The 27,992-nt window shown below is 34.5% G+C and overlaps 1 protein-coding gene across 1 annotated transcript in view; it reads left to right on the forward strand.

Annotated features, from left to right (window-relative positions):
- Window positions 1–27,992, forward strand: part of ARHGAP15 (Rho GTPase activating protein 15) — a 588,346-nt gene that overhangs the window by 460,862 nt on the left and 99,492 nt on the right. Inside the window, exon 12 of the mRNA XM_039855498.1 lies at window positions 3,085–3,219. Coding sequence (XP_039711432.1) covers window positions 3,085–3,219 — 135 coding nt within the window. The remainder of the gene's footprint in view (window positions 1–3,084; window positions 3,220–27,992) is intronic.

A 27,992-nucleotide genomic window follows, 5' to 3' on the forward strand; every position in this document is an offset into this window, starting at 1 on the left:
ACTTCTAAGAATCTTTGAGCTTCATTGTAGTGGTTCTCAACCGGAGATAACTTTGTACCACCGAGAATATTGGCAATATCTGGAGAGATATTTTTCATCATTACCCCTGGGAAATGCTACTAACATTGAGCAGGTTGAGGCCGGAAATGCTACTAAACATCCAAGAATGTATAGGACGACTCCCACAACAAATAATTATTCAGCCCCACGTGTCAATAGTGCATCACTGTTGAGAAAATTTACTCTACTGGAAAAGGAAGAAGCATGAGACTTTCATCACTATTTACACTTTAGTTAAAAAATAATATACATGTGTTTCTAATACCTGTTAACACCGAGATAGAGTTATGATCATTTCATCTTGAGAACTGCTAGATTCATGAGAAGGTGTATAAATATGGACATAACTGTATATTTAGATAAATCACAGTGGTCTTGATTGAAAAATATACCTTAAAGCCCTCTGGTTTACCAGGAATCTTAACTTTGGTTGCTTATGAAAAAAATTAGTATAAAAATTAGATATTGTATTTCAAAAGACTATTTCCAACTACTTTCCATATTATTTCTTTAAGCTACTTGTTGGAGAGTTGCAATTTGTTTTCATTAAATGAAGACTGTAGATACCTATAGTAGGAATGCAGGTTTAAGTAACACAAGTCGATATTGATATTACATGGCATTTCAAGAGATCAAACGGTATTTACTGATCGGTAAATTTTTATGTATATTAAAACATTTCATTTTCAAAATCATTTAAATTAACATGCTTATGTGGAGGTAGCTAATTTGGCATTTGCCTTTGGTTATGCAATTGTTTGTTCCTGTTTTCTTGTTCGAGATAAAATCATTGTTTTACCTGAACAATTCCCTTTAACAGTTTCAAACCTATGTATCAGAATGGCATTTATAATGGAATTTTCTAATAAAATTTTGGTAGAGATATTTGTGTGTATGAGCACATGTGTGTGTGTGTGTGTGTGTTTGTGTGTGTGTTTAGGTTTCCACTTAAAGTTCAGTGCCAAAGCTACAGTACTTATGCATTTTCTAAATGTGTTTTAAGCAATAAGTTGTACAACATTTTTAGAACATGTGTTAAGCTATTTCTCTAAGAATGAAGCTCTTAACAAAACATAAGCACTCTGCATGAGATCTTAGCAGCAAAGTGCTTAAAAGATAAAGTAAGAATTGGTACCATGGGAAGAACACCAGCTGTAGAGCGCACAGGTCCATTATGAGAAGTATGGTAGTGGGTAGGGAGAAAATGATTTAATCAGGAGTAAAACCAATTTTATTATAAGGGCACGCAGGGGGTGTGGCACCATAGTGAGAGGGACATTTCAAAATATCTGACAGATTTCAACAATGTGAAAACCCCGTTCTTTAAAGTGACAGTAAACCCCATCAGGTCTCCCTTTTTGATGCTATTGTTAACAGTTGACTGTTTAAAGCTGGCCTGCTAAGATGCTGTCTTGCTATTTCAATAGTGTGTAACCAAATAAAAGACTAATTGTTGAAATACAATCAATCAAAAATGATTGCAGGGCAGAAAGAAGGTCTCCTCTGCCGATTTTGTTGTAGATCATATTATTGTGTTATTATTGAGGTAGGAATGAAGACTGAAAAGGAAGAAAAAAATAGCCCATTTGAAATACGCAGATCCACCTTCATTCCTTCTCATCGCAGACATCTTATTGAGCAGGAACGTCACTTAATAGCCCTGGAAATAATCTTCCATTTAGAAAAAAAAGATCTGATAAAGATTTCAGCTAATATTTTTAAAAGGACAGGAACACTGTTAGCAAAACAGCCCATGCAGAGATTCCCTACAGTGACAACTCTCAGCTTTTCTTACATTTTTCGTGCAAATTCTCTTCTGCATTAGTAAAACTGACACCAAGGGAGCATGTGAATGTGAGACCAATACATTGATTGATAAAGAAATAAAATTCTGGTTGACCAAATACCAGTAAAGTTCTTGCCAGTATATTTGGCTGTTCAGTTAACCCTCAGGTTGTCTAAAATGATTAGATTTAGTTTTCATTAAGCTCAGCCTCCAAGAGCTTTTCCAGGTTGCATGTTAAAAAAACAAATGCTATATGCATCAGCAGCAATGCTTTTGTGTCTTATGTCCTTCCAGTTGTATAGAAAGATGTCACTTTCACCTCTATTATATCCACTTCTTGAGTGAAAATAATTCCAGGCTTTCAGATTGAGAGTGAAAGGAAAAAAATAATAATTGCCCAGAATCTCTTTATTCTAAAAACTTTATTTTGGCATTTATTTTCTTTAATATTTAAATGTCTCAACTCACTCAAGCTTCCCAAGCAAGCATTTCCATTGTTTCTAAGAGGAGTTGGTAAGCACTTGTGGTTTGTCTTTAGTGTGTTATCATTTTTGACAGCTTTGCATAGCCTACATAGGCCAACAGGGGTCTGTCTAATATTGTTGCTGGGCACATTTTCCTCACTGAGATGAAAACTAAAAAAATGATATTTTTGAAGCAGTAAGAAGGAATTAATATCTTTTCTCACTCAGTATTCTATTCCTTGCTGACTTTATATTCAGCAAAAAAAAAAGGAAAAAAGTGTTACCCATTATTCCCTTGTACATAGCAAGGCTAACACATGTAAAGCAATAACTCATTTTCTATTGCCATGTTTAGCATATGTCTCCTGTTGGCTCAGCAAAGACTTTAGGCCGGTCCCTTGAGCCGGCCATCATTGGCAACTCTTAGCCCCTCGGCCTCAAAACCAAATAGCTTTGAATCACGTTGAGCTTTGATGCTAATTTTCATACTGATGCATTATGGGAATAAATGTATCTGACATACTGTGTCAATGGCACTGTCTCTTTGTGTCTCTTGTTTTTTTGTTAGCTGCATTCCTACAGATGGTATTCCATTGAAAATGTTCCCTTCCTACGGAAAAAAAAAGGGGGGGAAAAATGCACAGCACCAAACCTCTAGGTGCAGAAGGCTGTTAACGGTTGCTGATGATAGTAGGCAAACATTAACATAATAATTAGTGTCTTGTAATTGTTTCATTAAAACCAGTTGTTCCATTTCTCCTCGTGTTTTCCCAGAAGAGAAGCTGAATTTGGACGACAGCCAGTGGGAGGACATCCACGTTGTCACCGGAGCACTGAAGATGTTTTTCCGGGAGCTGCCTGAGCCGCTCTTCCCTTACAGCTTCTTTGAGCGGTTTGTGGAAGCGATCAGTAAGTACCTCACACACAAAAGCGGTTGGTGGAATAAACTGGCAGTGTGGAACTATTAAGTAAATAATATGAATGATGATAATAGCAATCATGGAGCTAATAATGACCCAATACTCCTTTCATTTTAGTGTTTGTATTTTTGAAGGCTTATTTTTATTTCTAGCCCTGTAATGTTATGAAGATTTTTTTCTTTTTTCTTAATTAAGAAAAAATAAAATATATAAAGCATTCTATTTAGGCTGGCCAGTTTTCAATCAAGCATCCTCAAATGACAATAGCTTCTCATGGAATCTGTTTTAAAGGAGTCACCTTTGGCACCCCCAGTCCCTACCTTTATGCTTCAGAGCTGCAATGAGTTTACTGAGTACAGAGGGATCTTTATTAAGAACTTGAGTGAATTAAATACTATGTTTCACTATAAGGATGTTAAACCATCAACTGAAGCGTCATCTTCTCTTGGCTCGCTCACTCTTCACCCACCAAAAATAGTCAATATTTGGCTACAATTTGCTTATGAGCAGTGTGAGTATTAAATTAGGTAATGGCACATGTCTTTTGTTAAACTGGGGACTTATGGGAAGTTGAGTTATATCACTTACTAGCCAATAGTCATTGTACACTCGGTGAAGCTTCCATTTCTATTATTTTCTCAACCATAACACACACACATGCACACTTAAGTAAAAATGAATGAATGAAAAATTTTCCAAATGCAAGGAAGCTTCTGCTTTTGATTCTTGGAGAAGCAACTACTAGTTCATCTCTAAATTTAATAGCTTAGGGTATACTTATGATAATTGTGACAGCTTGGAAAAAGTTATCTTGGCAAGTAAACTGATTTAAGGAAGAATAAGAAAGAAGACAGGTAAAATTAAAATGCTTGCAAGCCCGGCAGGAGCTTAATTAAAGTCCAAACAAGAAAAATCTCCAAGAAAAAATGCTCTACTAAGGAGGTCTGACCTTGGCTGGCTGTGTATGCCATGTTCCCATTAGTGGAAGTGGGGATTTGGGGAGCTCATGTTGGAGAACAGCCCCTCAATATGCCCTTTATTCTGTTTTTACTTCACAAAAGTCTTCATATTTGTTTAAAGCTCTGGAAATTGATATCAAGAAGAATAAAGCAGATTTTTTTCTCCCAAGATCTTTTTCTTACTGCCTTCTCACAATTTTAGATAGTGTTGTTGTTGCTATTGTTGTTGTTGAATATAGTAGCAGTGGGTTTTGAGGTAAGGATGAAGCTCTTATCCCCTGGCATAACATTTCATTTCACGAGCCCACTGTTTCTCAAGAAAAAATAATATTTTATAGTTCCCAGGCTCTCTTGCCTTCTTTTTTGAAGGAAGAATAAAGAATAAAATTAACAAGCGTGCATTTCCATAACAGCTTATTCTGATACTCTGTCTTGGAACACACAACATGAAAGATCACTCACAATTATAGGAGAGTGTTCTGGTAGGAAATTGGGAAACTTGCATTTGGCTACTTATCTCTGATTATGTACATTTAAAGAAGTCATACAGATTTCACATCATGGTCTCCATACTTTTAAGTGAATATCATCTAATTTGAAACATATGAGTACATGTGCTGATTTGAGGACTGTGATATAATATACCCATTATTTAAGCTTCCCTTAGTTCTCCTGATTCTAAAGGTGTTAGGCAAGCCATTCTCTTAGCTTAAGAAATATGAGAAGCAGGACCTCAGAACCCAGGTGAGCATCTGTTCATTGAATTTCCATAAAGAGTAGGACTATCCCTGTACTATCCTAAGACTCAGGTCCACACTGGACAGAATTTCAGAAATACTGAAAAAACAAAGTTGAGGTGAGAAGCTATTGCCAATACCTATAAAGTGGGTAATGGTGAGAATGAATGAGATCATGCTTAAGAAAAGTCTTTAAAAATGTAAGATACCGTATAAATGCTAACAGTGTTTCTCTAGACAAGCTTTATTTGAGAAAGCAGTCTAGAAGTGAAGAGATGGGAGAGTTTTCCTTCATTGTCCAAGCAAGGAGTATCAATCTCAGCGACTTTGCCTTACCTAACTCAGGATAGTACTTATCACTTACTAATATGTAAAGTGGAGGGACTAACTAACAAGATAATATGTGTGAGAAACATGTTATGATGCTGAACAGAGGCATATGCTTGCTAACCCATGTATTTCTGGCTTAACCTTGAAGTTAGTTCCAGTATTCTAAACTTAGCTCTGGGTTGCAGTTTATATTTAAATATCCTTAAGAAATGGGAGAATGGCCACCTAGTTCCTTGGGAATGGTAAAATCACACCAGAGGAGCTACTTTTACCTCTCATCGTGCACCAACTGAGTAAAAAAAAACATACTTTCAAAACTTAAATATGAAGACATTAATATCCAGCCCTAGAGGGATGCTGAGCATTATTGTAGTTCTCACTGTCTCTTGTAAAATCTGTACAGTGAGATGCTCAGCAGATCTGTCCACAAGTTCCTGGCTTTTTATAAAAGGAATAAACCAGGAATCAGCCAGGTAAAGTAAATTCCAAGGGAGAAAATCATATACGTTGGCTCTGGGCTTCTTTGGCCATTTTCATTCCTTACTTCCATGCTCTGTACCTTCAGAAGCTTGACCCTAACCAGCTACATTTCACAGATGCTCTTGCGGGCTGTCTTCCTGCTGCTGCAGCCAATGGAAGCCACCAGTCGTAGATATCAGGGGCAAGGGAAAAGAAAAGGCCAGCTAAATTATTCATTTATCCTTCACCCACTCTCCCTTGCCCACCTCTCTGCCTCAGGTAGCTTCTCTACCTGAGGATCTTTCTCCTCCATGGCTTCAGCTTGGGCTGGAGAGGCCCACTCTTGTTCCAGTTTCCATCTTATAATGTGGATCCTCCTCTTTTCTGCCCCTCCATCCTGGGAGTGGCTTCCTGCAATGGCTAGTTTCTTGGTTACTTCTCTCTTTCTTATTTGACTCCTAGCTTCTTCATTACATGGGTAACCAGTTCCTTGCATCAAAATGATTTACTCCATTGGTATAAAGTGGTTTCTGCTCTTCGGTTTAAATATTAGCAGAACACCATGCCAGTCAATGTCACAGTTCATGTAGCTATAACATTATTTCCTTTTCTTCTGTCACTATACCCAAGCCCAGTTTGTGAAGGTTTAATATTTTTATTTGGTCCCAAATTGAGAGCTGTTATCCTTTTATGACAGAGTTAAAAGTGATTAGACCAAAAGAATTTTACATCCAACTAGAATGCTTTACTTCTGAGAAAGAAATTTTATTTTACAGACAAGCAATTAATGACTACTTGTGCTATTTGAATTACTGTTAATTTTCATTACATGTTTGAAAGTCATCATTACATATTCCAAGAAAAGAAAACAGAAGGCATTTACTTTTTAAAATAGTTTCTTTTTGGACCAAAATCAAACATTAATATGATAAGAACCTGCAATTGCCATAGTGATCCCCTGTCTGATAACATCCATTGGGGTAACAAAAACACTAGAGATTGTTTTATATTACAGAATCCAAGTACTGCAGCTATTGATCTGAAAGTCTATACTTCAGGTCAATGCAACTGGGTCACCTACAGGTTTTTTCGTGGGGATTTAACCCACTGACTGCAATGACTAATTTCCTGGAAATGACTTGTGCTGAAGGCATTATTAATACTGTAAATGTGAACTTGGTACAAAAACACAGCTATAGAGTTTTATGACAGGTGATGCAATCTGCGGCTAAAGGCCTGCAAGGGTCTGGACAAATCCTAGGAAATGTATCAAGTTTACCTCTATTCCATATGTTTTTATTTTGTTTTGTTTGTTTGTTTGTTTGTTTGTTTGTTTTTATTCTGGTAACTCTATAGATCAAAAGAAGAGAGACAAAAAGCAGTGTCTTTCCTATTTTAATATCTATATTTTTTCAAAATTACTGAGAAATGGAGAGAGTAGAAAAACTCATTACATTTTTTATAACTATTTCTTTTTGTTCTGAGAATAACAGCAGGAGATATTGGAAAATTGAAGAAATTATGTGGACAATAATTTCTAGCTCATAAAGTTGCTATAAGAATTAAATAAGGTTAATATTTTCCTTACTCTATTTTAGATGCTCAATAAATAATTTGAAAGAAATTCAGTTTTCAGAGGAGTAAAACAAGTCACAAAATATTTCCCAAGTTCACATGGCTCAAAAGGTTTAACTTAGCATTCACTTTCAGACTCTAAAATATAAATACTTTCCATCATCCTACATTGCCTTTCTGAGAATGTTTATCTAAAAGAATTCTTGCTCAAAGAATAACTAACTAGCTGTTGACAAAAATCTGGCTGTTGCATTACCCTATATAAGTTTTATACATCCTATATCATTCTATATAAGACCATGACTATTACTATCTTTTTTAAACCAATGTTAGAATTAATTAAATGATTAGAAAATTTAGTTTGGGGGTTTTAGATTAGAAATAAGGTAGAGCTTTCCAAAATGAGCAATGTTTCAATATTTACTGCTAGATACTAAAAACATCAATGCTTTAAATGTTGTCTTCTCTGAGTACATTTTAACCCTTTACTATATTATTTTTGTAATCCATTGCTCACCCATACCCTTTTGAAATTCATTTAGATATACATGTTATTTTACTATTTCATATGAGTAATTATTTCAAGCTTAAGTGTTATTAGTAGCCTTTTCTACAGTTTTTTTATTTTAACTCAGTTAAACGTGTCAGACATGTCATATAGAAGTATAAGATAATAAATCACTATAGTTTAAAACACTGATTTTTGAGTTTTCTACTGTCCAAGTGGTTTTACAAAGATTTCTTCTTTAGAGTTCACTGTCACAGTCCCCACCCTTCTCAAAGAATATTCTTCACCAGGTCAATTGGAATCTATCTCATTATACTCCAAAACTTACTTAAAACTCTTGGCCACATTTGGTTCCTGTTGTAGTTGGATCGAGATTTTCCTGTTTAGATTTTATATTGATTTTTTTCTGGACTTTGTTATTGCTTTTCTTTTTCCTTACTTTTTTCCTTTTATAATGTACTTACTCTTTTCTGACACTATTATACAGAGTCCTGTTTTCTTAGGATGCCTTGTTTCTGGAGCCTTCTATCTTTTTAATTCATACTGAATGGTCACTTCCAGGATTGCTTTAGGATGCTTAGCCAAGGATTTCTTTCTGCTTTCTGAGTGAGAGCCCTGTTTCCTAGAAGACATCTGTATTAGTTTTCTATCGCTGCCATAACAAATCACCTCAAACTAGTGGCTTAAAATATAGTGATTTATTATCTTATACTTCTATAGGAAAGACGTCTAACACTCATTTCACTGAGTTAAAGTCAAAGTATCAGAAGGACTGTATTCTTTTCTGGATGCTTTAAGGGAGAAAATACTTCCTTGCCTTTTCCAGCTTCTAGAGGCTACCCACATGCCTTTGCTAGTGGTTTCCTTCTTTCACCTTCATAGGCAGCCATGTAAGGTAACATATTCTCAGGCTCTAGGAATTAAGGTAATATATTTGCAGGCTCTGGGAATTAACATATTCTCAAGCTCTGGACAAGCAGAATTATAAACTCATAAAAATGCAAATATAAATGTTGTTTATTAGTTTTCTAACTAGGTAAACCACTGAAGACTTAGAACAACCATTAAAATTTAAAGGAGTTAATGACCAATGATTGTGAAAGAAGGAAAGAGAGGGAAAGGTAGAAAGGAAAATATATTCACCTTACAATGAGAAGTTAGGACATCTTTGTGAAGCCATTTTTCTGCCTACTACATGTTTTTTCCTCTCTTAGTTTTTACAGGTAGCGCTTGCTCCACCCCCACATCAAAATACTCTTAATCCATCAATTTTCATGTGCCTTCTCTCAAATCCAAACTATCATCAGAGTTGACATGAGAGTTAACTATAGATTGATTAGTAGATGATATGGAAGTAAAGAAAAATGACATCATGCGTTTACTTACAAGATATGTTATCTATTATTTGTGATTGATATGCTTAGAGATTTGAATAAACCAAAGCTGATTTATTCAAGGACTATCCGATAATTTCATTTTGGTCAGCTTCTTTACCTCAGCTCTTTGTCACAAATAATTGATCATGTGAGCTTATATTTGTTGATTTGTTGTATTCTGAGTTTCCAAATATGCCTTTGATATACAAAAATGATTACTTTTCTTCCTAACATGAATAATGTTCTATATATTTCCTATTATGGGAATGTAGTCAATGCTAACTCCTCGATCAAAACAACCTTCTGATTCCAATATTAATTTCCTCGTCATCTTTTCCAGCTTCTCTTGAGTAAATATTGTATATAATTTTTGTTATATATATCATGTTTATTTTATACATGTGCATATGCATATACGTATGTATGTATATAACACTTTGATATTAGGCAAGCCAGTGATAAACTGAGACAGTAATGATATTGCATACAAATCATCAATTTAAAGGCTGTAGTCACACATACATCTGAAAAAAAAATATTTTTAATGCCCAGTGTTTGTAAGCACTGATTAATTAAGCAGTAGAACAAATTATGAGAAATAGTATCCACGAGACTGACTAAACACCATTAAAATGCAGGCTCTTAGTCATCAAAGGTAGAAGAGCATAGCCCATGCCTAGTTCTTAAATATAGCTCATACTCCTATATATCTGTCAGTCATACCATCCTCATACAAAAATGATTTAACTTAAAGACATTGCTCTATGGCAGGCAGACAGTATCTGTTGCATGTCCTAATGGTTATTTCAATGGCTATTATGCCATTTTACCTTTAATGTATACTTTCAATAAGTAGATGCGGGGGAAAGCCAGTCAACTATATTTGCAAATATTTTCTTTACTCTTGACTTTATCTTGCCCTTTGGTCAAACTATTTCTGATGCATCATCAACTCCATGATGACACACTTTGGGAGAAAAGAAACAGAGCTTGCAAGGCACTCGATTACAAACAATAGTTAAACATAAAAGCATAATAGTGACAAACTGCCTTAAAACTAGAAAAAGTAAAAAGCAGGATTTGAAGGGTCACGACAAAGAAACCAGAGATATAAAAATAATATAGTATGAAAATATCTTCTACTGCACAATTTCAAGAAAATTTGAAATTAAAATAAAGGTAGATTTTTACAAATTTTCCCTTTCTACTAAAGTTTTCACTGCAAGCTAACATTCTCACAGACTTGGCAGGTTTTTTCTTGTGGTTGCTTGTTGTGGCTGTGTGTGTGTGTGTGTGTGTGTGAGCAAACTAGAAATTTTATGGCTGATGCCTAGCTTGTCTCTTAACTCATTCTAATTATATTCATAATCAAATTGTAAAAAAATAGTTGACTAGAGCCAAATGGCCTGCACAGGTGTCTTTTTGTAGGAATGCTTTAGTGATAGATAGTAAACAACAGGACCTCTGTCTACTTTATTTGGCTTAACGAAAAGTCCTTTGTAAGTAAAAGCAGAAGGTGATTTGGAACTAAAATTGGGCCTTGACTCTGAAATTAATTGAGTGGTAAGACCTCAGCTCCACTGAAAATGTGGTGCTTGTCATTTTGTCTTTTCTTAAATCTTTTCTTTTACTTGCACTCCTTTCTTCCATATCCTTAAGAGGTCACTTTTCAAAGCAATAAACTTTCGAGCTGAGCAATCAGCCAATCAGCCTTCATGAGTCAGCTTCCTGAGCATCCCTGCTCCTGTTCAAACTACATACTTTCAAGAAATATAAAACAAAATGCAGAATTTCTCCTCAATACCTCAGTGGAAAACAGTTATCTTGACCCATTCCTCTAATGGTAGATTTAAGTGACTGGTTTTTATTGCCTGTTATCAGGTTCACTACATCGATAGATTGTAATGAAACTGAGAGTTCGTTGCCTTTCATTTTACATTGAGAAGCCCGCCTCATTTCACATTCTTATGTCTGACACTGACACCACATTGTGATCACCACTGAGGGGCCTTCCAAAAATTTTCTGCCCACTCACTTCCAACTCTGACTCTGGGCACATTTCTAGAAGAATCACTTCTACTTCCCTGGTACGTTTTTTCTCTCACCCAATCCAGTGTGGGTTTGTTATATATATATCATGTTTATTTTATTTGCCTACCTAGTTACAAAGGTAGGCAAATGATGCCATTTCCTTTGGCGGAAAAGGCAGCTCTTTCCAGGGTCTTCCAAGCCCTGCACGTTCTGGTGGGTCACACTTCTCTTGCCTTGCCAATCTCATTTCAAGTCCATTAGTCTCCTGACTCTTCTTTGAATACCCCAGGTACACTGCTCAATCCCTCTACCAATGCCACATCCCCAGATCGCCAGTCACATGTTAACTTCCGAGTGAGTGAGGCCTACTCTCATTCAAATTTTGGTTCCACAATAAGAACTCGCAAGACCTGGAGCAAGTTCTTAACCTCTCTCTACACCTCAATTTCCACATCTATAAAATGGACGTAAAAATAACATCTTCCCCATGAGGATTATAAAGAATTTAAAGAAATGTTAATCATGACAAAGTACTTACAGATGACCTGGCACATTGTATTCAGTAAATGTTAGCTAGTGTTTTTAAATCAGAGTACCATCAGACTATCCTCTGACCATATTCTCACATGACATTTTTTGTAAATTCTCACAAGCCTTTCCACTCACCAATAAAGCTGTCCTAAGGGACACATACAGCCATCTTTATTCTGCTTTTGTATTTGTTTCTAGAATTCCAAACAGCACCAAATATGTTGTGGGTGATATACAGGATATTCTCTAGCTTCATGATCTAGGGACTCCCAATTTCTTTCTTTATCTCATGCCATTTCTCCTTTGCTCTGCCAGCCATTCCCAGGCGCAACTGCACTTGATTAATCCAAAGCCTATCACTTTATTCTAGAACATACATCTTAATCATAACCCAGAGGTTTACTATCTTCTCCAACCCGACTCTGCTTTGCTGCTATTAAATATTAGTAAGTCTGTAACATTCACAGTAACACCAGAAGAGGTAACTTAAAAGTAACACTTCTCCCAATTGGGAAATGAGCCACCTCACTGATTGTGTACTCTGTGTTTTGGCTTGTGAAGGTCACATACTTATTAGTAGGTGAGGAATTAAGGGAGTGACAGGGTAGGCAATACACCAGCCTGTGCAAATATTTGTGACACTGTAGATCTTTATCAACTAAACCTTACTGAACAAAAAGTTATTCCTCCTCACATATGCACACATAGACACAGGGACACATGCACATGCATACCCAGTCATCTTCCAAACCCTAAATGTTTCATTTTTTCTCTTCAGTTCTCACAATTTATGATAGTCTAGCTTTTAAAAAGTAGACTTATTTATTTATTTATTTACTTACTTACTTACTTACTTACTTACTTACTTACTTACTTACTTATTACAATGATCGCAAGAGAACTTTCACATGAACCTCCCTGGAGCTATTTTCAAAACATGATATAGAGTGAGAACTGAACCCTTTTCCCTGATTTGATATAGAGTGAGAACTGAACCCTTTTCTCTGATTTACTCACACTCAGTCATAGCTCTCATTTGCTCAAGCACCTGTCTTTACTCTAGTTCCCATCTCTCTGTCAATAAAGGAATTTTCTCTGAATAGCTGCTAGGACTATCATGGGCTCCTTGAAATGCAGTGTTTCTTCTTCTGACACACCCTTTATTGTTCTAGAGAGTTAAACTTTAGATGTAATGTGTGCTGGAGTACTATAAATTTCCTGGGAGAATACTGCTCAGGTTGGAACAGCAGAATATCCTCGCTGAGTATTGCCATGTGGTTTGGACATTGGAATTTTTCCCTAAGGATTGACTCATACATTTTCTACCTACCTTTTGGGAAACAAAAACATGGAAGATGGATACGCTTTTTAGAAAACAAGTAGCAGTGCAGGTTTTAAGAGCAGTAGTGATATGCTTGGAAGAATGAAAAGAAATATATATTTTCAAATCCATAAACAATAAAAAAGTTATATTGGATAATTATGAGAGTTTCCTCCTTTCATTGATTTATTCATAGTTTTTCATTTAAATGTGCAGCGCCCCCCATTTTATTTCATGCAACACCTTTGTTTTTCAGAAAACTAAGAGTCCATGATTACTGTCTAACCAATCAGTTCTTGTCCCTTTTCTCTTTTTCTTCTCACTTTGAGCAGGTCATCTCAAGTCTATTCCTCTGCCAAGTAATGGATGGGCAGAACTAGTTAGTGCCATCCGTTGTGCTATGTGCAGGTTGATACTGTCTTACCAACAAATAAAATCAGTGATCTTTTGAACTCCTTCTCCAAGCCTCTAACTTTAAGCACAATAGTTAAATTGTTCTTTGACACATTTGTGGATCATTCTCCGAATATCTAATGGGCACCTAAGGAGGAAGTATTTATTATCTCATTGAAATATTTTTCAGAAATTTCTATTCATTTGTGCTGTTATGAAAATATTTTAGGAAAACAAAATGAATGATCCTGAGCAAATATTAGACACAGAAAAACCTCAGTAACCCCTGACTATTAGAGATGCTTAAATCTGTAATGCTCAGGACTTCTGAGAGCTGGACCCCTGGATAAATATGGAGCGATGTTAGCCAAGCAAAAGATCCAGAGCTCTCTGCAAAGAGGAAAGACAGAACAGCTAGAACATAATTAGAAAAATCACATTGGTCCATGTCAGAATCCTAACAATGTCATTCTCTAACAGTCCCTTAATATTTGAAAATATTTAAAACTCCCAACACAAGTTCCAATCCCTGTTCAATGTTCTCCTTTCCTTCTTGTTCTTTCAATTCCAACATGGAACCCCACCCTCTTGACCTCATTGAAACCTAGTTATTACCTCCCAAAGGCCCCACCTCCAAACACCATTGCACTGGGGATGAGGTCTTCAACATGTGGATTTGGATGGGGGAGGGTTACAAACACGTTCGGTCTATAAAAGAAATCATACTTCAGCAGAGTGTTTGGGTGTACAACTTTATCGGTGCAGGATAAAGTTTCCTCCCTTATTCTGGCAATATCTCTATTTCAACATGAGTTTTAATTAGTTCTTTATTAATATTATTTAATTATATTATTGGTGTCTGAAATTGAATTTAAAGTCCCAGGTGTCATTTTTGCCCCTTTCTCTCTCAGATTAAGTTTGTGAATTTTTAAACCTACACATAGAAATGTGCATGCAACCTTGTACAACTGTGCTCTTTTCCTCATGATCTCAGGCTGTCACAATAATAACATCAGCAGGGGTGTTTGGCTCTAAGTTTTAAGTTTTGCATATTCCCAAGACTTATCTTACTTGAGTACATAACAGCTGGAACTGGGACCAAAACCCAAATTTTTAACTCTAAATCGTTCAGTCTTATAATTCAACCTCCCTCTCAGCATTATGACATTTGTAATGCGAGCAATGTGTCTTATATGCCCACATACAGGTCCTCATATGCATTTTAAGACTGGAAGGCCATTTGGAACAATGGAGCAATTAGAGATAACAATTTACAACATTTTGGGGAAAACGTTAACTATTGTGCCATTAAGAAGAATTGTGGAAAAGGACAGTCCAAATTTACAAAGCAGAATTCTTTAGACTTTTGAACAAGTTTTAGAATTAATTTGAATATAAATATTGTTAACTAATAGAGCAATGATAATATAAGCTCCATAATGATAATATGGAACTGTTTATATAATTACAGTTTAAATTTATGGTATACTTACCATATTTCTCTTGCATAAGGAGAAATGCTATGAGTACATTTTGCCATTTAAGTTAATATTTGTGACACTTTTTTTTGTGGAAGATATTATTATTCTCATTATTTCCATTTAGGAAACTCAGGCTCATAGACAGTAAATAGCATGCCTAAGGCAACCAGCTTAGAAGTTGCTAAGCTGAGATTTGAACCCAGAACAGGAATATTCCAAAGCTGTTACTCTTAACCATGAAATCTGTCAGTCTTGCCTAATTTGGGCAAAGGGATAACAAATGTGTACTTAGAAATGAGATAATTAGTAGATTCAGATAAAGACTCTATGTTTTCAAGAATTACAGTTAGAGGAAACTAAATAGAACATGAATAAATTTCTCTACTCATACCCATGGTCTCAAAATCTCATTATTTAAAAAAGGCTTCTCTCTTGACTATTCAATTTAAAATGAAATCACCAAAAAATATTATTGCTTTCTGTATCCAAGGCAACATGATAGGTACTCATTCTTGTGCCTGGATCACTGGAAAACTTAAAAACAAAATTAAGTGAGCTTCAAACACACCTAGCAGATGAAGATGAAAATGCTTTAAAGTGTGTGTAGAAACAAGGCACTATGTCCTTATCATATTTTCCAACAAGTGGATTAAGAAATAAATCACAAAGTTTCTTACAACTTCCATCATACATATTATTTAATTTATTTTAAAGGTGGGACCACAGCAAAGCATTACTTTGCCCCTTATATCATGGGCTGGAAATGTATTTTTGTGGAATCTATAACATAAATTCATTATTTCAACCCATCATATTTATAATTAAAAAAAAGCCCAAATGTAGTTAAAATATTGGTATTATGTCCACTCACACTCGATGGTAGTCCTCTTTTTAAAACATATAGTAAAGTACCCAGATTGTGAGAGTATTATTAATGGAGAATTATTTTTATATAAAATTCCAGGCTTGTACGTTTGTGACTCTTTGACAATTAATTGTAAATTACCTTTGTTGAATTTTTAAGTGTGAAATTGAGTATTAGTTGTCTTATATCCAGGTTTAGAACTTCACAATATTGTTTTCCATCTCTTAATCTGACCTAAGCATCTCTGGGGTAGGAACCATGTTTTACTCATCTTTGTAGCTTCAGCACTAAGTGCATATCAAAATGTAATAAGCTTATGGCGATTGCTTCATATAATTCCTTCTTTAACAATGAATAGTAATTAGCAGCAAGAGGAATGCCAAAGTGGGGAGTGGGAAGGATTGGTGAATAAGTGAATAAAAGAGGTAGAAACTATGTTTAATTTAACCCATTTGGCTGACAATATATTTAAGAATTAACTGCTTATTTCTCTCCAAATGCCCTTCTCTGTCTTTTAAGCTCTGTTACATAGCTTCATTCAGAGAAATATGCCTGCTCTACCTTCATATTTTCTATATGTCAAACTAGTATTACTATATAATTTACAGAGATTTTATCTTGGTAGTTAAAAGTTTATGAGAGATGAAGGGGAAAATTAAACGAGCAAGAATTTTGATTGGGCTAGTCTGCTAGAATTTTGATTGGGTTAGTCTGCTAGAAGAACTTTTGCAGTCTTCAAAGGGTTACCTGAACTACTAACACAACTTGCCAGACTTAAATTCAAAGCAATGGTAGAGAGAACAGTGAAACTGTACTATAAAAGTAAATTACTGTCATGAATATTAAGCAACAAGAATATAATAAACATGACTGTTTGCATGATTCTGATTTATTGATACTGATATGCGTATAAATTATGACACTAAGTGTTTATCTTAGTTGTTTCAGAATATGGGCCAAACAAAGCTGGGTGGACACTTCCTGCAGACCTTTCCATCTGTCACCAAATTCCTATTTCATTGCTCCTGTTGCTGTGTTTCTTATGTCGGTGGCATGTGTGAGCAGCCATTCCCTTTAGTTTCCTTTGCAGACTGAAGTAAATTGCCTTTTTCCAGAATCTGGTGTTTTAACTACAACCATCATGAATTTCCTTACAGTGGAGCAACTCCAGCTGCAGAGCATCTTGAAGGCTATTCTTACTTATTGTTAAATAGTGTTCACTTTTGACACGAGATGGTTCATTACTATATTTATGAACCTCTAGGCACCAAATTTGGGATTTCCCAATCTTTAGCAGCACTGCATTTTGCATACTTGTTTAGCAGTGGGTATTCTGGATCACTAGTTCTGAGAGGTAAAAGAGAGAGACAGACAGAGAGACAGAGAGAGACAGAGAGAGACACACAATGAGAGAGAGAGAGAGAAGGAGGGATGGAGGGAGGAGAGGGGGATTTACGTAAAATCTGTGTATTTTAAGTAAAATCTGGTAGCACCATAACTGCCATAAGTTAACTGCACAAGTAGCACAATGTTGGTCTTCCTGATATTCACAGGTAGAAGTTATTAAAGTTAGCCATCAGTTTTAATTGACACTATTTCCAACCAAATATTTGTTAAACAGATGGCTAGAATAAGGTATCGCCCAAGAAAGTAGCATTTTCCTGCTTCAGATTTTTAGTTTTTAAGTTACATCTCATCAAAATTTATTTCGGGAGATTGATTATTTTAGAGTTTTCTTTTCTCTAACACTGGTGGCAACCTACAAGGAAAAGAGCCAAAAATTTAATTATCTTAACAAAAGATGCATTTTCCACATAGTAAGATATGCTATATGGGTATAAGTTGAGAATACCTATAAAGAAGAGCTGACGTTATAAACATATGGCTATAGATGAAATGCCAGTTAAAGTTCATGATGAGGCAAATAGTGTTAGCTACTTAGAATTGGAACTCATGCATTCTTGAAAGACATTTCAGCTGTATATAAAGGCTTAAAAATGTGCATACTTTTGTATTAGCTATTACATATCTAGACATTTACCATAGGAAATTTTCAGAGATAAGCACAAGAATATGTACAGGTGTGCTTCTCAAAATGTTATTTATAATAGTAAAAAATGTAAAGTAACATATATGTCCAAACTTAGCCCAAGCTTAAATTATGGGACATTTATATAATGAAATACACAGTTGTTAAATTGTGATGTGGAAAACATTACTTCACAAGGGAAAATGCCAATAAATCTTAAAAGAGAGCATAAGCATATACAGTATAAACTTATTTTTAAATATATATAAATGTTTATAAGTAAAGACTGAAACTAGTTACTTCCAAATAATAACAATGATGGTCTCTGAATGACTATACAGCTCCTGTTGTTTGTTTGTTTGTTTGTTTGTTTGTTTGTTTGTTTTTTAATTTATTTTGCTTTTCTATGGTCTGTAAGTTTATGTAGTAAGAATAAGTATACTTGCAATGATTTTTTAAAGAACTAAAAATAAAAAAGTATAAAAAGAGGAAGACTCGACAAAGTTGTAAGAGATCTCAGAATCAGTTACTCTAAAGGGCTCCCAAATGTGATTTTGACCCAAATCACCTTCACAGAAACAGATTTCTAGACATACTGATAGATTTTGATTAAATGTGCTTGGGGCAAATTTGAGAAATTTTTACCGAAAAGCAATGAGCAAATCCTCAGGTGATTCTGAGGTACAGTCTGACATCTCTTCTTTCTTCTTGATAACACCAAAAATGAGGAGAGCAGCCCTCCTTCTTGTAGTCTGTTGATATCACAATATCTTACCCCAAGCCAAGATGTGCATTCCTTGAAAAGGATACTGAAGAAAGAAGAGTTGAATTCCTTGAACTAGAGAAGAATATGCGACTACATGTGATCTAGTGGCACAATAAGTGATGAAGACAATAAATACTCTACAGAAGAGAAAGATGAAAGTACAATGGTTAGGATGACTCTACGAAGGAGTCATACAGTGTGTATGGAGTTTGAAGAGCCAGCAAGGAAAAGAATAGGAGCACATGATCCAGCTCTGAAATGAGTATGTTGTTTTAGGGAGAGTGAAGAATCTGAGTAGAATACAGTAAATTTTTTGGAGGTAGCAGCAGAAGATAAGGGAGAGGAAATACAGTTAAGCCAGTATTATAAACCTCATGTAATTTGCAGCCTACAAATTTAGTATTTGATCTCATATCCTCTTGCCTAACACAGTACCTTAAACATAAAATCTACTCAGTAAATATTAGGTCAATAAATTAACTAACAAATTGCAGATAATTCTGTACCACAGAAGGGTTTAAATTTTAATCTATAGCATTGAAAATCCCATTAAACATTTTCATTACTTTAGTGAAAAACCGAAAACTATATTTTAGACAAATTATTTTGGTGGTAATTGGCAGGACATGTTTTAAGGGAGAGATAGAAGGCAGAAAACCCTGTTTTGGTGTCTGACACTATACTTGGTTACCAATCAGGTATGAGCTTGGCCAAGTGACCTAGTTTTTCTCTCTCTGTAAAATGATGATGTTGTACTATATCAAAATTTGAAATTGAGATCCATGGATAAGCAAGAGATTCATGATCTACTGCCGAAAGAGTTGGCCTAATTTTATGTGTCTACCTATGTATTTTCTGGAACAAGATTTTCAGAGGATATGTGACACCACCTCCAAAAATAAAAAAGGTTATAGAATAAGTGCTACTCATAATGCGGTCTGCAAACTGGTAGCATCAGAATCACCTGAGATCTTTTTAGATATAAAAATTCTGGAGCCCTATTCCAAAATTTCTGAATGACAATCACTGGGAATGGAGCCCAGGAACCTATTTTTACAAGCTCTCCAGGTTATTAATATGCATGCAAATGTCTAAGAAGCATCTAGTAGCTAGATGATTTCTATGCTCCTCATCAACTTAAAAATCTTTGATTGTTTTATAGAAGAAAGAAGAAGGTATATATAAAAAAGATTACCAAAATAAAAGTTGCAAGGATTTAATGACAACTTGGATAAACAATCAAGGTCAGGTTTTAAACTTAAGTAACCAAGAGGATAGAAATTATTTGATAGCAATAGAGAAGCTGTGGTGAAGAGTTGTTTTGCATACAAGAGAGGATGGGCAAAACACAACTCATCAATGAACTGATTTTTTTCTCCTGGCATTGTTCTTGTAGGCATAGGATCGAGACAGTTCAATGTAAGAAATTTATCTCAGGATCACCCAACTATATATGGCTATTGGAACACTGAATAGCCAATCAGAAGTTTAGAGTGATCAGAATTAAAATTTAGGCACGATTGGAGATTCCATGATATTTAAGTGTGTGTATAAGAAAAAAATTAAAGCATAAAGTTGGGATTCTCATGTGTGAAAAGAGTAATGTGATTTGATGAATACGTATAATGTAAAATTCTTATTTTATAGGTGAGATTGTTTAATATTTTTAACAAAGCATTGAGAAATGACCAAAAATTTGGCTAATTGGACAAGCAAAATTGAGCCTTTGCCAATTTTGACATAAGCTTTCTAGCTTTACAAGCCAAAGATATCTTTAAAGTAAATGAAACCAACTCCTTTGATTCAAGAAAGAGAAAAGATATGCAGATTGATGAGAACTTTTAATTCTAAGTCTACACTATCATTAAGTGTACTTAGATTTGCACCATATAATTATTATGATTGTAGCAATTAATCAATCAACTGATTAACATGTAGGGTCAGCAGGATCCAGTGATCTTATCTTGAAGCTTGAATTAATTAATTATGCTTTCTTCAACATTATTATTTTCTATTTGTGTACCCAGTTTGTGCAAGTTGCCCCTATTGACAAAATCTGTTTTAGTCTCTCTACTTATCACAGCAGGTATGAGCACTCACTAAAGTATTTTTTACTGATATAAAGTCAGAATTATAAGGAAACTGAAATATTTTCAATACTTCCTAAAGTAATTGCTTTGTTATTTTTTATCATTAAATGTATTACATAAATTACATAATTTAATAAGATTCTTTTAAATGATTTTCTAACATAAGATTTAAAACTTTTGTCTGTCAGAGGAAATCAAATTCAACACTATTGTATATCATGTTATATTATTCAGAAAATTTAGCTTATATTGCAAGAAATGCCCAAATCTACACTTTCCAAATATATACTGTTCAAAAAATAGTCTAAAAATATTTTCAAATATATAACCTCTTTCACTAACTTTTTGTGCATTGTTTAAAGCTACATTATTCCCGTTTGATAATGAGGAAACTGAAGCTAAAACACATGAGGTGGTTTATCTGGAGTCTCCCCGATAACTAAGAGCACTACTGGAATAGAGTGTTTTCACCAAATTATGTTTTGAATGACTCCTTAAGTAAATCATATGTTGAAAGTTAGAGACGTAATATGAACAGAGCCTGGAGCCACTTTCATGAAATTCACAGTCTAGCAGACAAAACAGGCAGGTGATAAGATATTTTTAGTGCAACATTATAATAAAGATATGAAAGGCCATGAGAGCATGAAGGTATTCTCCTCCACTGCTCACAGTGTTTCACAATGACACTTTTGATGGAGTTGATGCATATGAAAGAAAGTGGAACACAAAAGAAATAAGTATATTGTGATATGAGACCTGTTGCATGTGGTAAAACTGGCTTTTTTTTTCCTTTTAACTGGAAGCCACTTATTAACGGGGCCTGTCTCAGTTGGAGGCTCTGCCTTTTTGCTTACAGACTGTCTGACGCCTTTATAAAGTGGGCCACTGCATTGTTGATTACTACACACCAGGGTGGTCCACAAGCCACTGTTGTCTGCCATCCCACAGTAAGACAGCATCTTCTGAAGTTCTGGTCTCATATGTCCTTAGAGAATGGTTTGTGTTTCCTAAGAAGCTTAAGTCTGGATGATTTACATGTAACATTTTGAACTCCTGTTATGTAATGCCTAGACAGATTTATATATGCTAAAAACAGTTTTTCAGGTCTGTGCATGACAATTTGTTATGTATAGTATCATCTACCCTCGATTATCCATGTTACTAGAAAAGAGAAGATGTTCATGTTGTACACTGTAATGAAGATTTGGAAATCCTATATCCTACTGCAGAATAACGTCATGCCATAGATGCTCTGGCTTCTTACTATAAACTTATAATCAAATGATTAAGTGTTTTGTTAAAACAAATTAGATGGGTTTAATTTTGACTTGAAAAGAAGAAAAAGAGAGGCAATTGACTTAAGACATGAAACGGTCAGAATTTGCTTCTTCCTGATTTGAGTTTGTTTTCTCTCACTTACTTTTTTCCTTTTTTCCAAGTTAAATAGCATAGTTCCTATCTGTGAGAGTTTCTCAAATGATCACATGAAAAATTCCAAACACAATTTCAATCTATGAATGAAAAATGAACATTCATACTCATAAGTATTAAAAGAGAAATGATGCACAAAAAATTCACAGAATGTGACTAGCAAGCTACACTGACTAAAACCAGAAGACCCAGAATTTGATATTGCTAATAAACTGCATGTGCTGGGTGTGTGGATGTGAGTATGTCTGTATGTGAGATGTATCATTGCCATAGTGTAAAAGAGTTGAATTAGCTTCCACTTGACTAGATGAGAGCTCTTGGTTCTTATTTTGAAAGCAATCAATTGAGCATGGTTAATTAGGATATCACCAAGTAGTTAAGAAAGAAAAACAGGTGGGGGGAGAGAGGCAAGACACTTATTAGAAAGTATATTTTAAATCTGCTCACATTACAGTGTTGATCGAGGATTGTGGAAAAAATTTACCAAAGCTGGTTTTTAGGTGCTTTCTGCACAAACATATTTTTGTTCAATTACAACAAATCGTTATAGTTACTTTATGTGGTGCTCAGTGCTACCTTTATGGGAATCGTTGAGTTATGAACAAAAAACACATTCCAGTCTTCCAAGCAATAATTAAAAGGGGATAAGCCAAAAAGATCCCACTTGGGAAAATATATGCACATATCTCTAATTCAGTCCATCAGAACTCTTTTAGCCCAATTTGTAAATATACATTATTTTAATGTAATGTTTAATTACAATAAAAATTCAAAATAACTAGTGGTATTAACCTGCTATCTAAGATTTACATAGCACCATTTTATTCAATGTATGCTTTTCACTTGAAAGTGTCTCAACATCCCAAATAAGTTAAATTTTCTCATTAATATAGAATATGAGAATGGATTCCATATTTTTCTATACATACCCTCTTCATTATATTCCGATGGTGTATAACATTCTTTTCAAAATAGTTTCAGAAATCTATCGGCCCAAGATGGCTGAGTATAAATCTTCATACTATCAGTCCACTCAGAGGATTGGTACTCCACCATTCAGATTGGTCCCGGCATGTACTAATATGCTCCGTGGGAGTGTTCCTAACCTTGGGCGAGGTCAAAGATTTGCATGGTTTGAGGCTTGCAAACAAAAGTTCAAAGACAAAATCCATATTCCCTCCTAATGCTTGGATGACTTCTTATTACTCAGGTTTTATATTTGAGCTTTAACTCTCTTTCATGCATTAATTTGAGTTTTTGTGGAGAGAGTACGCTACTGTATGTTTGAACGCAGGAAAATACAAATGTTAAAATTTTACATGCATGTCCTAATTGTTTGAGTACAGTATTGGGGAAGTTCTAAGTATCAGTAGTCTACAAGACAACTCAGACATTAACATATTTTCCTGCCTTCAAGAGACTCTTAACAATTTCAAGAGAAATTTGCTGGGCATTTTTATGGCAGAAATAAGAGCCATTTGTCCTTGTTCTGTCTGAATCTAAGAGGGCTGGCTGGACAGTATTCCACTCAGATCCACATACTGAAGTTGTGCATAGGGAATCCTTGCATATTCACATAAACTGAATCTTAAGGGTATTTTCTTTGCCTCCTTCTATTAAAAAAATACTTCAATTCACCTGCAAATAAGTGGAAATCTAGGTAAGAATCTAGATTATCAAAAATAATGGCTTTAAATTTTCAAGTGAAAATAGTTGCTTTGTATCCAAAATTACAGCAGAGGTCCCCACCATGGATTGTAGGCAAATGTAAAATTTCATATGATTTCCACCCAATCTTGGTTTTCTAAAGAAGACTTCGTGCTCATAAAGATGCATTGTTAGCATATTTCAGCACATTATTTGTTATTTTAATTTTTATATATTTTTTGCCTTTGTGAGAGTGAATAGTAAGGAAGTCTTTGCAATTCAACAGTGTGAAAAAGGGTTGTATCTATATGAACATAATGAAACGTATGACGGACACTTGACCAGCTCACTGAGGTCACTATAATACCAACCCCGTAGTGAAAACCATGCATTTAGTCTCCTGCACAAAGTGACTTATAAGCAAGTCAAGGGATTTCTCTGACCTTACTTTATAACCTCTAGTCAATGTACTTACTGTGTTTGGGCATAGTCAAGGTCAGAGAGTGCAAAGCATTTTTTAATAATTGCTCCCATTTCTTTTTCAAATACTGTATAAAAGCAAAACCTCTTCAACAACAAGCTTAATTCTCTTCTGTCTCATTCATCATCATCATCATATCATCATCATTATCATCAATATCATCAGCATCTATGTAACCAGTTAAGTACCCAGCATGTGGTTCTGTCCTCTAATTGGCATTTGTTGAAGAAGCAAGAGGTTGAAATTCAGATCTCTTGTTCCTTTCAAAACAGTTGTCAAATTCTCCTTTGGACTGGAAAAGAAAACTTTGCAGAAATTGACATCTCAGTCACTGGTTAGGAAGTAAGTATGGAAGCATAAAATGGCGTTTTTAAACAAAACTTCTTTTCTGACCATAACTAAATTTTCACATTGTCACCACTTCCATTATAAACATTTTTTTTTTAGTTCAGAGTTTATAACGCAAACGTAAAGATTTGCTATGGGCTAAATCTCAACCCAAGAGCAAATGTTTATACCAATTTTGAAAACAATCAGCTTGCCCATTTGTAGTTATGCATGTGTTCATCATCTGTTATTGCTTGTCCAATGCTCTCCAACTTCTGGGAGAAAAAGCAGACATCTGGAGAGAAGAAAGAATGTTTGCTCTCTGGCAGATGTAGCCTGTTTTCCACAATCATTGAATAAAAAAGGTATCAAATAAGTGTGCTTTTTAATATGAGGAAATAAAAATGACAAAATTTTGCATGCATATCAATACTGTTGAAATATATTAATGGGCAGTATAAGAATTGGTAACTTTGGTCACTAGAATTCAGAGTTATACTTATACCCATTTTATAGATGGAAGGAATAGAGATACTATCATGAATCACAGCAATGAAATGCCCTCTCTTATAAAATACATCATATTCAGGGATTGCCAGAGTAAATGAATATAATCAGTTTGGCCAAAACTATTTTTCAGTAAGAATCATTAATATTTTCCAAAAGATTATAAATTATTGCTTAATTTCCAATTTCATGGTTTTTTTCTCTTCCAGAAATTCATTCAGTAACCGACATGTTCAATAAGCACCTTGCAAAAAATAAAAAAAGTGATCAGAAACTAATTAATATCTAGAACAACACAAAATGTGTCACAGCTGTGGGCCCAGATGGGCTAAAAGACCAAGGCTGAGTAGACACAGATTTCTTTTTTTTTCAAAATAATGTGATAAAATTTCATCGATCCTTTTTGTCATCTACATTCAATGGCATCATGACTAGCAAAAGGCAAGTATGGTTTACCAAGAAGAGAGCAGATTCGTAAGTGATTTAAGTTCTCCTAGTTTAGGCTCATTTTAGCTCAACCACATCAAACTAGCAATTTGTCCTTTCAGATTTCATAGTTGAGGTTATTGAACTAAGTAATCTCTGATCATCTATTTCTGCTCTAAAGTCCTATGGTTTTATGATGCTATATTTTATAGTATCTTCCTCAGATGTTTGTATTCTCAGTGAATCAAGTCAAATCTTTTGGTTGATTTTCCCATAGTCCTATAAATTCACCCAATATATTCACACAGCTGAATGAAGAAAACAGGAAAGTGCCTTTGCCTTGTTTTGAGGAAGGTAAAATTAAAGATCTTTAAACAGCAAATCCTAATTGCCAATAAATTCATTTAGTATTGGCAAGGATTTCTATAGTGCTGGGGACGATATTAGATTATTGCTTTAATTTGTAATATCTATCTGGTGGCATTCAATGTACCTCTCTATTAGGTAGGTTTTCAAATATAATTAGTTATCATTTTACAACCAAAATCTTTAAAGTAGAATATTATCTTTAAAATTAATTCCAGAGTATGATTATATAGCATTCATCACATGGCTTATTTTCACCAATATCAGCACATTCCCATGTGTTGTCCATTATAGTTATGTTAAAGATACATTCTCGTAGTGGTCAGAGGAAAATCCTTTATCTTGAGATACTAAGTAAATTTTTAATACATAAAACCTTCAATTACTTCTGCCTTTTCATCAACAGAAAAAGTCAAACATGATGTATTTACTACAATATGGGTTTCCATGTCTTACCCAAAATAAAGACCAGGGTACAATTAAATTTGGTTGCTGTTGTTTTGTGTTTTTTTTTAATGAAAGCTACGGGAGTAAAAAGTAAAAGTGCTCAGTATTGCAGCAATTTGTATGGATCTTTTCCAGCTGTATCGAGGTATAATTTGGTGGACAAATGTAGCACTCAACTTGAAAAGTTTGACATAATTTGACATATGTATACACCATGAAATCATCACCACAATCAAAATAATGAGGTCATTCTTCACCTCCAAGTTTCCCCATGCTTTTTGCTCTGGTGTCCCTCCCTTACAACAAATGATTTAATTTCCATCACTATAGATTAGTTTGTACTTTCTAGAGTACTATATAGATAGAATTATATAATACGTATTCTTTTTTGTCTGGCTCATTTCATGCAAAACAATTATTTTAAAATTCATCATTGTTGCATGTATTAAGGGTTTATTCTTTTTTATTGCTAAGTAATATTCTATTGTATGGAGGTATCACAATTTGCTTATCAGTGGATTTGATGGACATTTGGATTGTCTAGATTTGAGTTATTACAAATAAAGCTGCTATGAACATTTGTGGATAAGCCTTTATATGGACATATTCATTTTCATTTCTCTTGTGGAAATACCTCAGAATAGAATGACTAGTTCACATGATAGATGTATATTTTGCTTTATAATTAACTGCCAAACTGTATTTCAGAGTAGTTATATCATTTTTCATTCTTAATAGCAATATACGAGAGTTGCAATTTCTCTACATCCTCAGCAACACTTGAGATAGTCTTTTAGTTTTAGCCCTTCTAATAGGTTTGTAGAGATATCTCATTGTGGTCTTTATTTGCACTTTCCTAATGGCCAATAATGTTGGACATTTTCTCATGTGTTTATTTGGCATTTTTAGATCTTCTTTGGTGGAATGTCTGTTCAAATCTTTTGTTCATTTTTTATTAGGGTATTTGTTTTATGATAAGAGTTTTGAGACTGGTTTATACATTCTGGGTATAAGCCCTTTCTCAGATATATGCTTGGCAAATATTTTCTCCTAGTTTGTATTTTCCCTTTTTATTCTCCTAGCTGTGTATATTAAAAAAGAAGAAGAAGAAGCTCTTGTGGACATTCAGTTCTTCCAGCACCCTGTTGAAAATACTATTCTTTTTCCACTTAGTTGCATTTATGCTTTCATTGAAAGTCTGTTGTCCATGTAACTGTAAGTCTATTTTGGAACTATCTATTTTGATTCATTGATCTATTTATCTCACTCAGTGCTAGCACTACACTTTCTTTATTATTGTAAATTTGTAAGTCTTAAGGTCAGGTAGTATTAGTCCTGCAACTTTTTTTTCAAATTTATTTTTGCTATTTGAGGTCTGGGTTTGGCAACATATTTCCTCTGAAGCTAATAGTCATTCTCTGATAGTAAATACTTTAAGGTTTGCAGGCCATACAGTCTCTTTTGAAAGTACTCAACTCTGTCATTGTTGTGCAAAAACAGCCATAGGCAATATTTAAACAAATGGACATGATTGTGTTCCAATAAAACTTTATTTACAAAAGCAGACAGTAGGTTGAAAATGTACTGCAAGTTATAGTTTGTTCACTCCTGTTGGTAGATCCTTTGCATTTTCAGATTAATTTTAGAATCATCTTGTTGATTTATATATATATATA

Source organism: Pteropus medius, unplaced genomic scaffold, assembly GCF_902729225.1.
Source record: "Pteropus medius unplaced genomic scaffold, Ma_sr-lr_union100, whole genome shotgun sequence".
In the NCBI taxonomy this organism is placed as follows: domain Eukaryota; kingdom Metazoa; phylum Chordata; class Mammalia; order Chiroptera; family Pteropodidae; genus Pteropus; species Pteropus medius.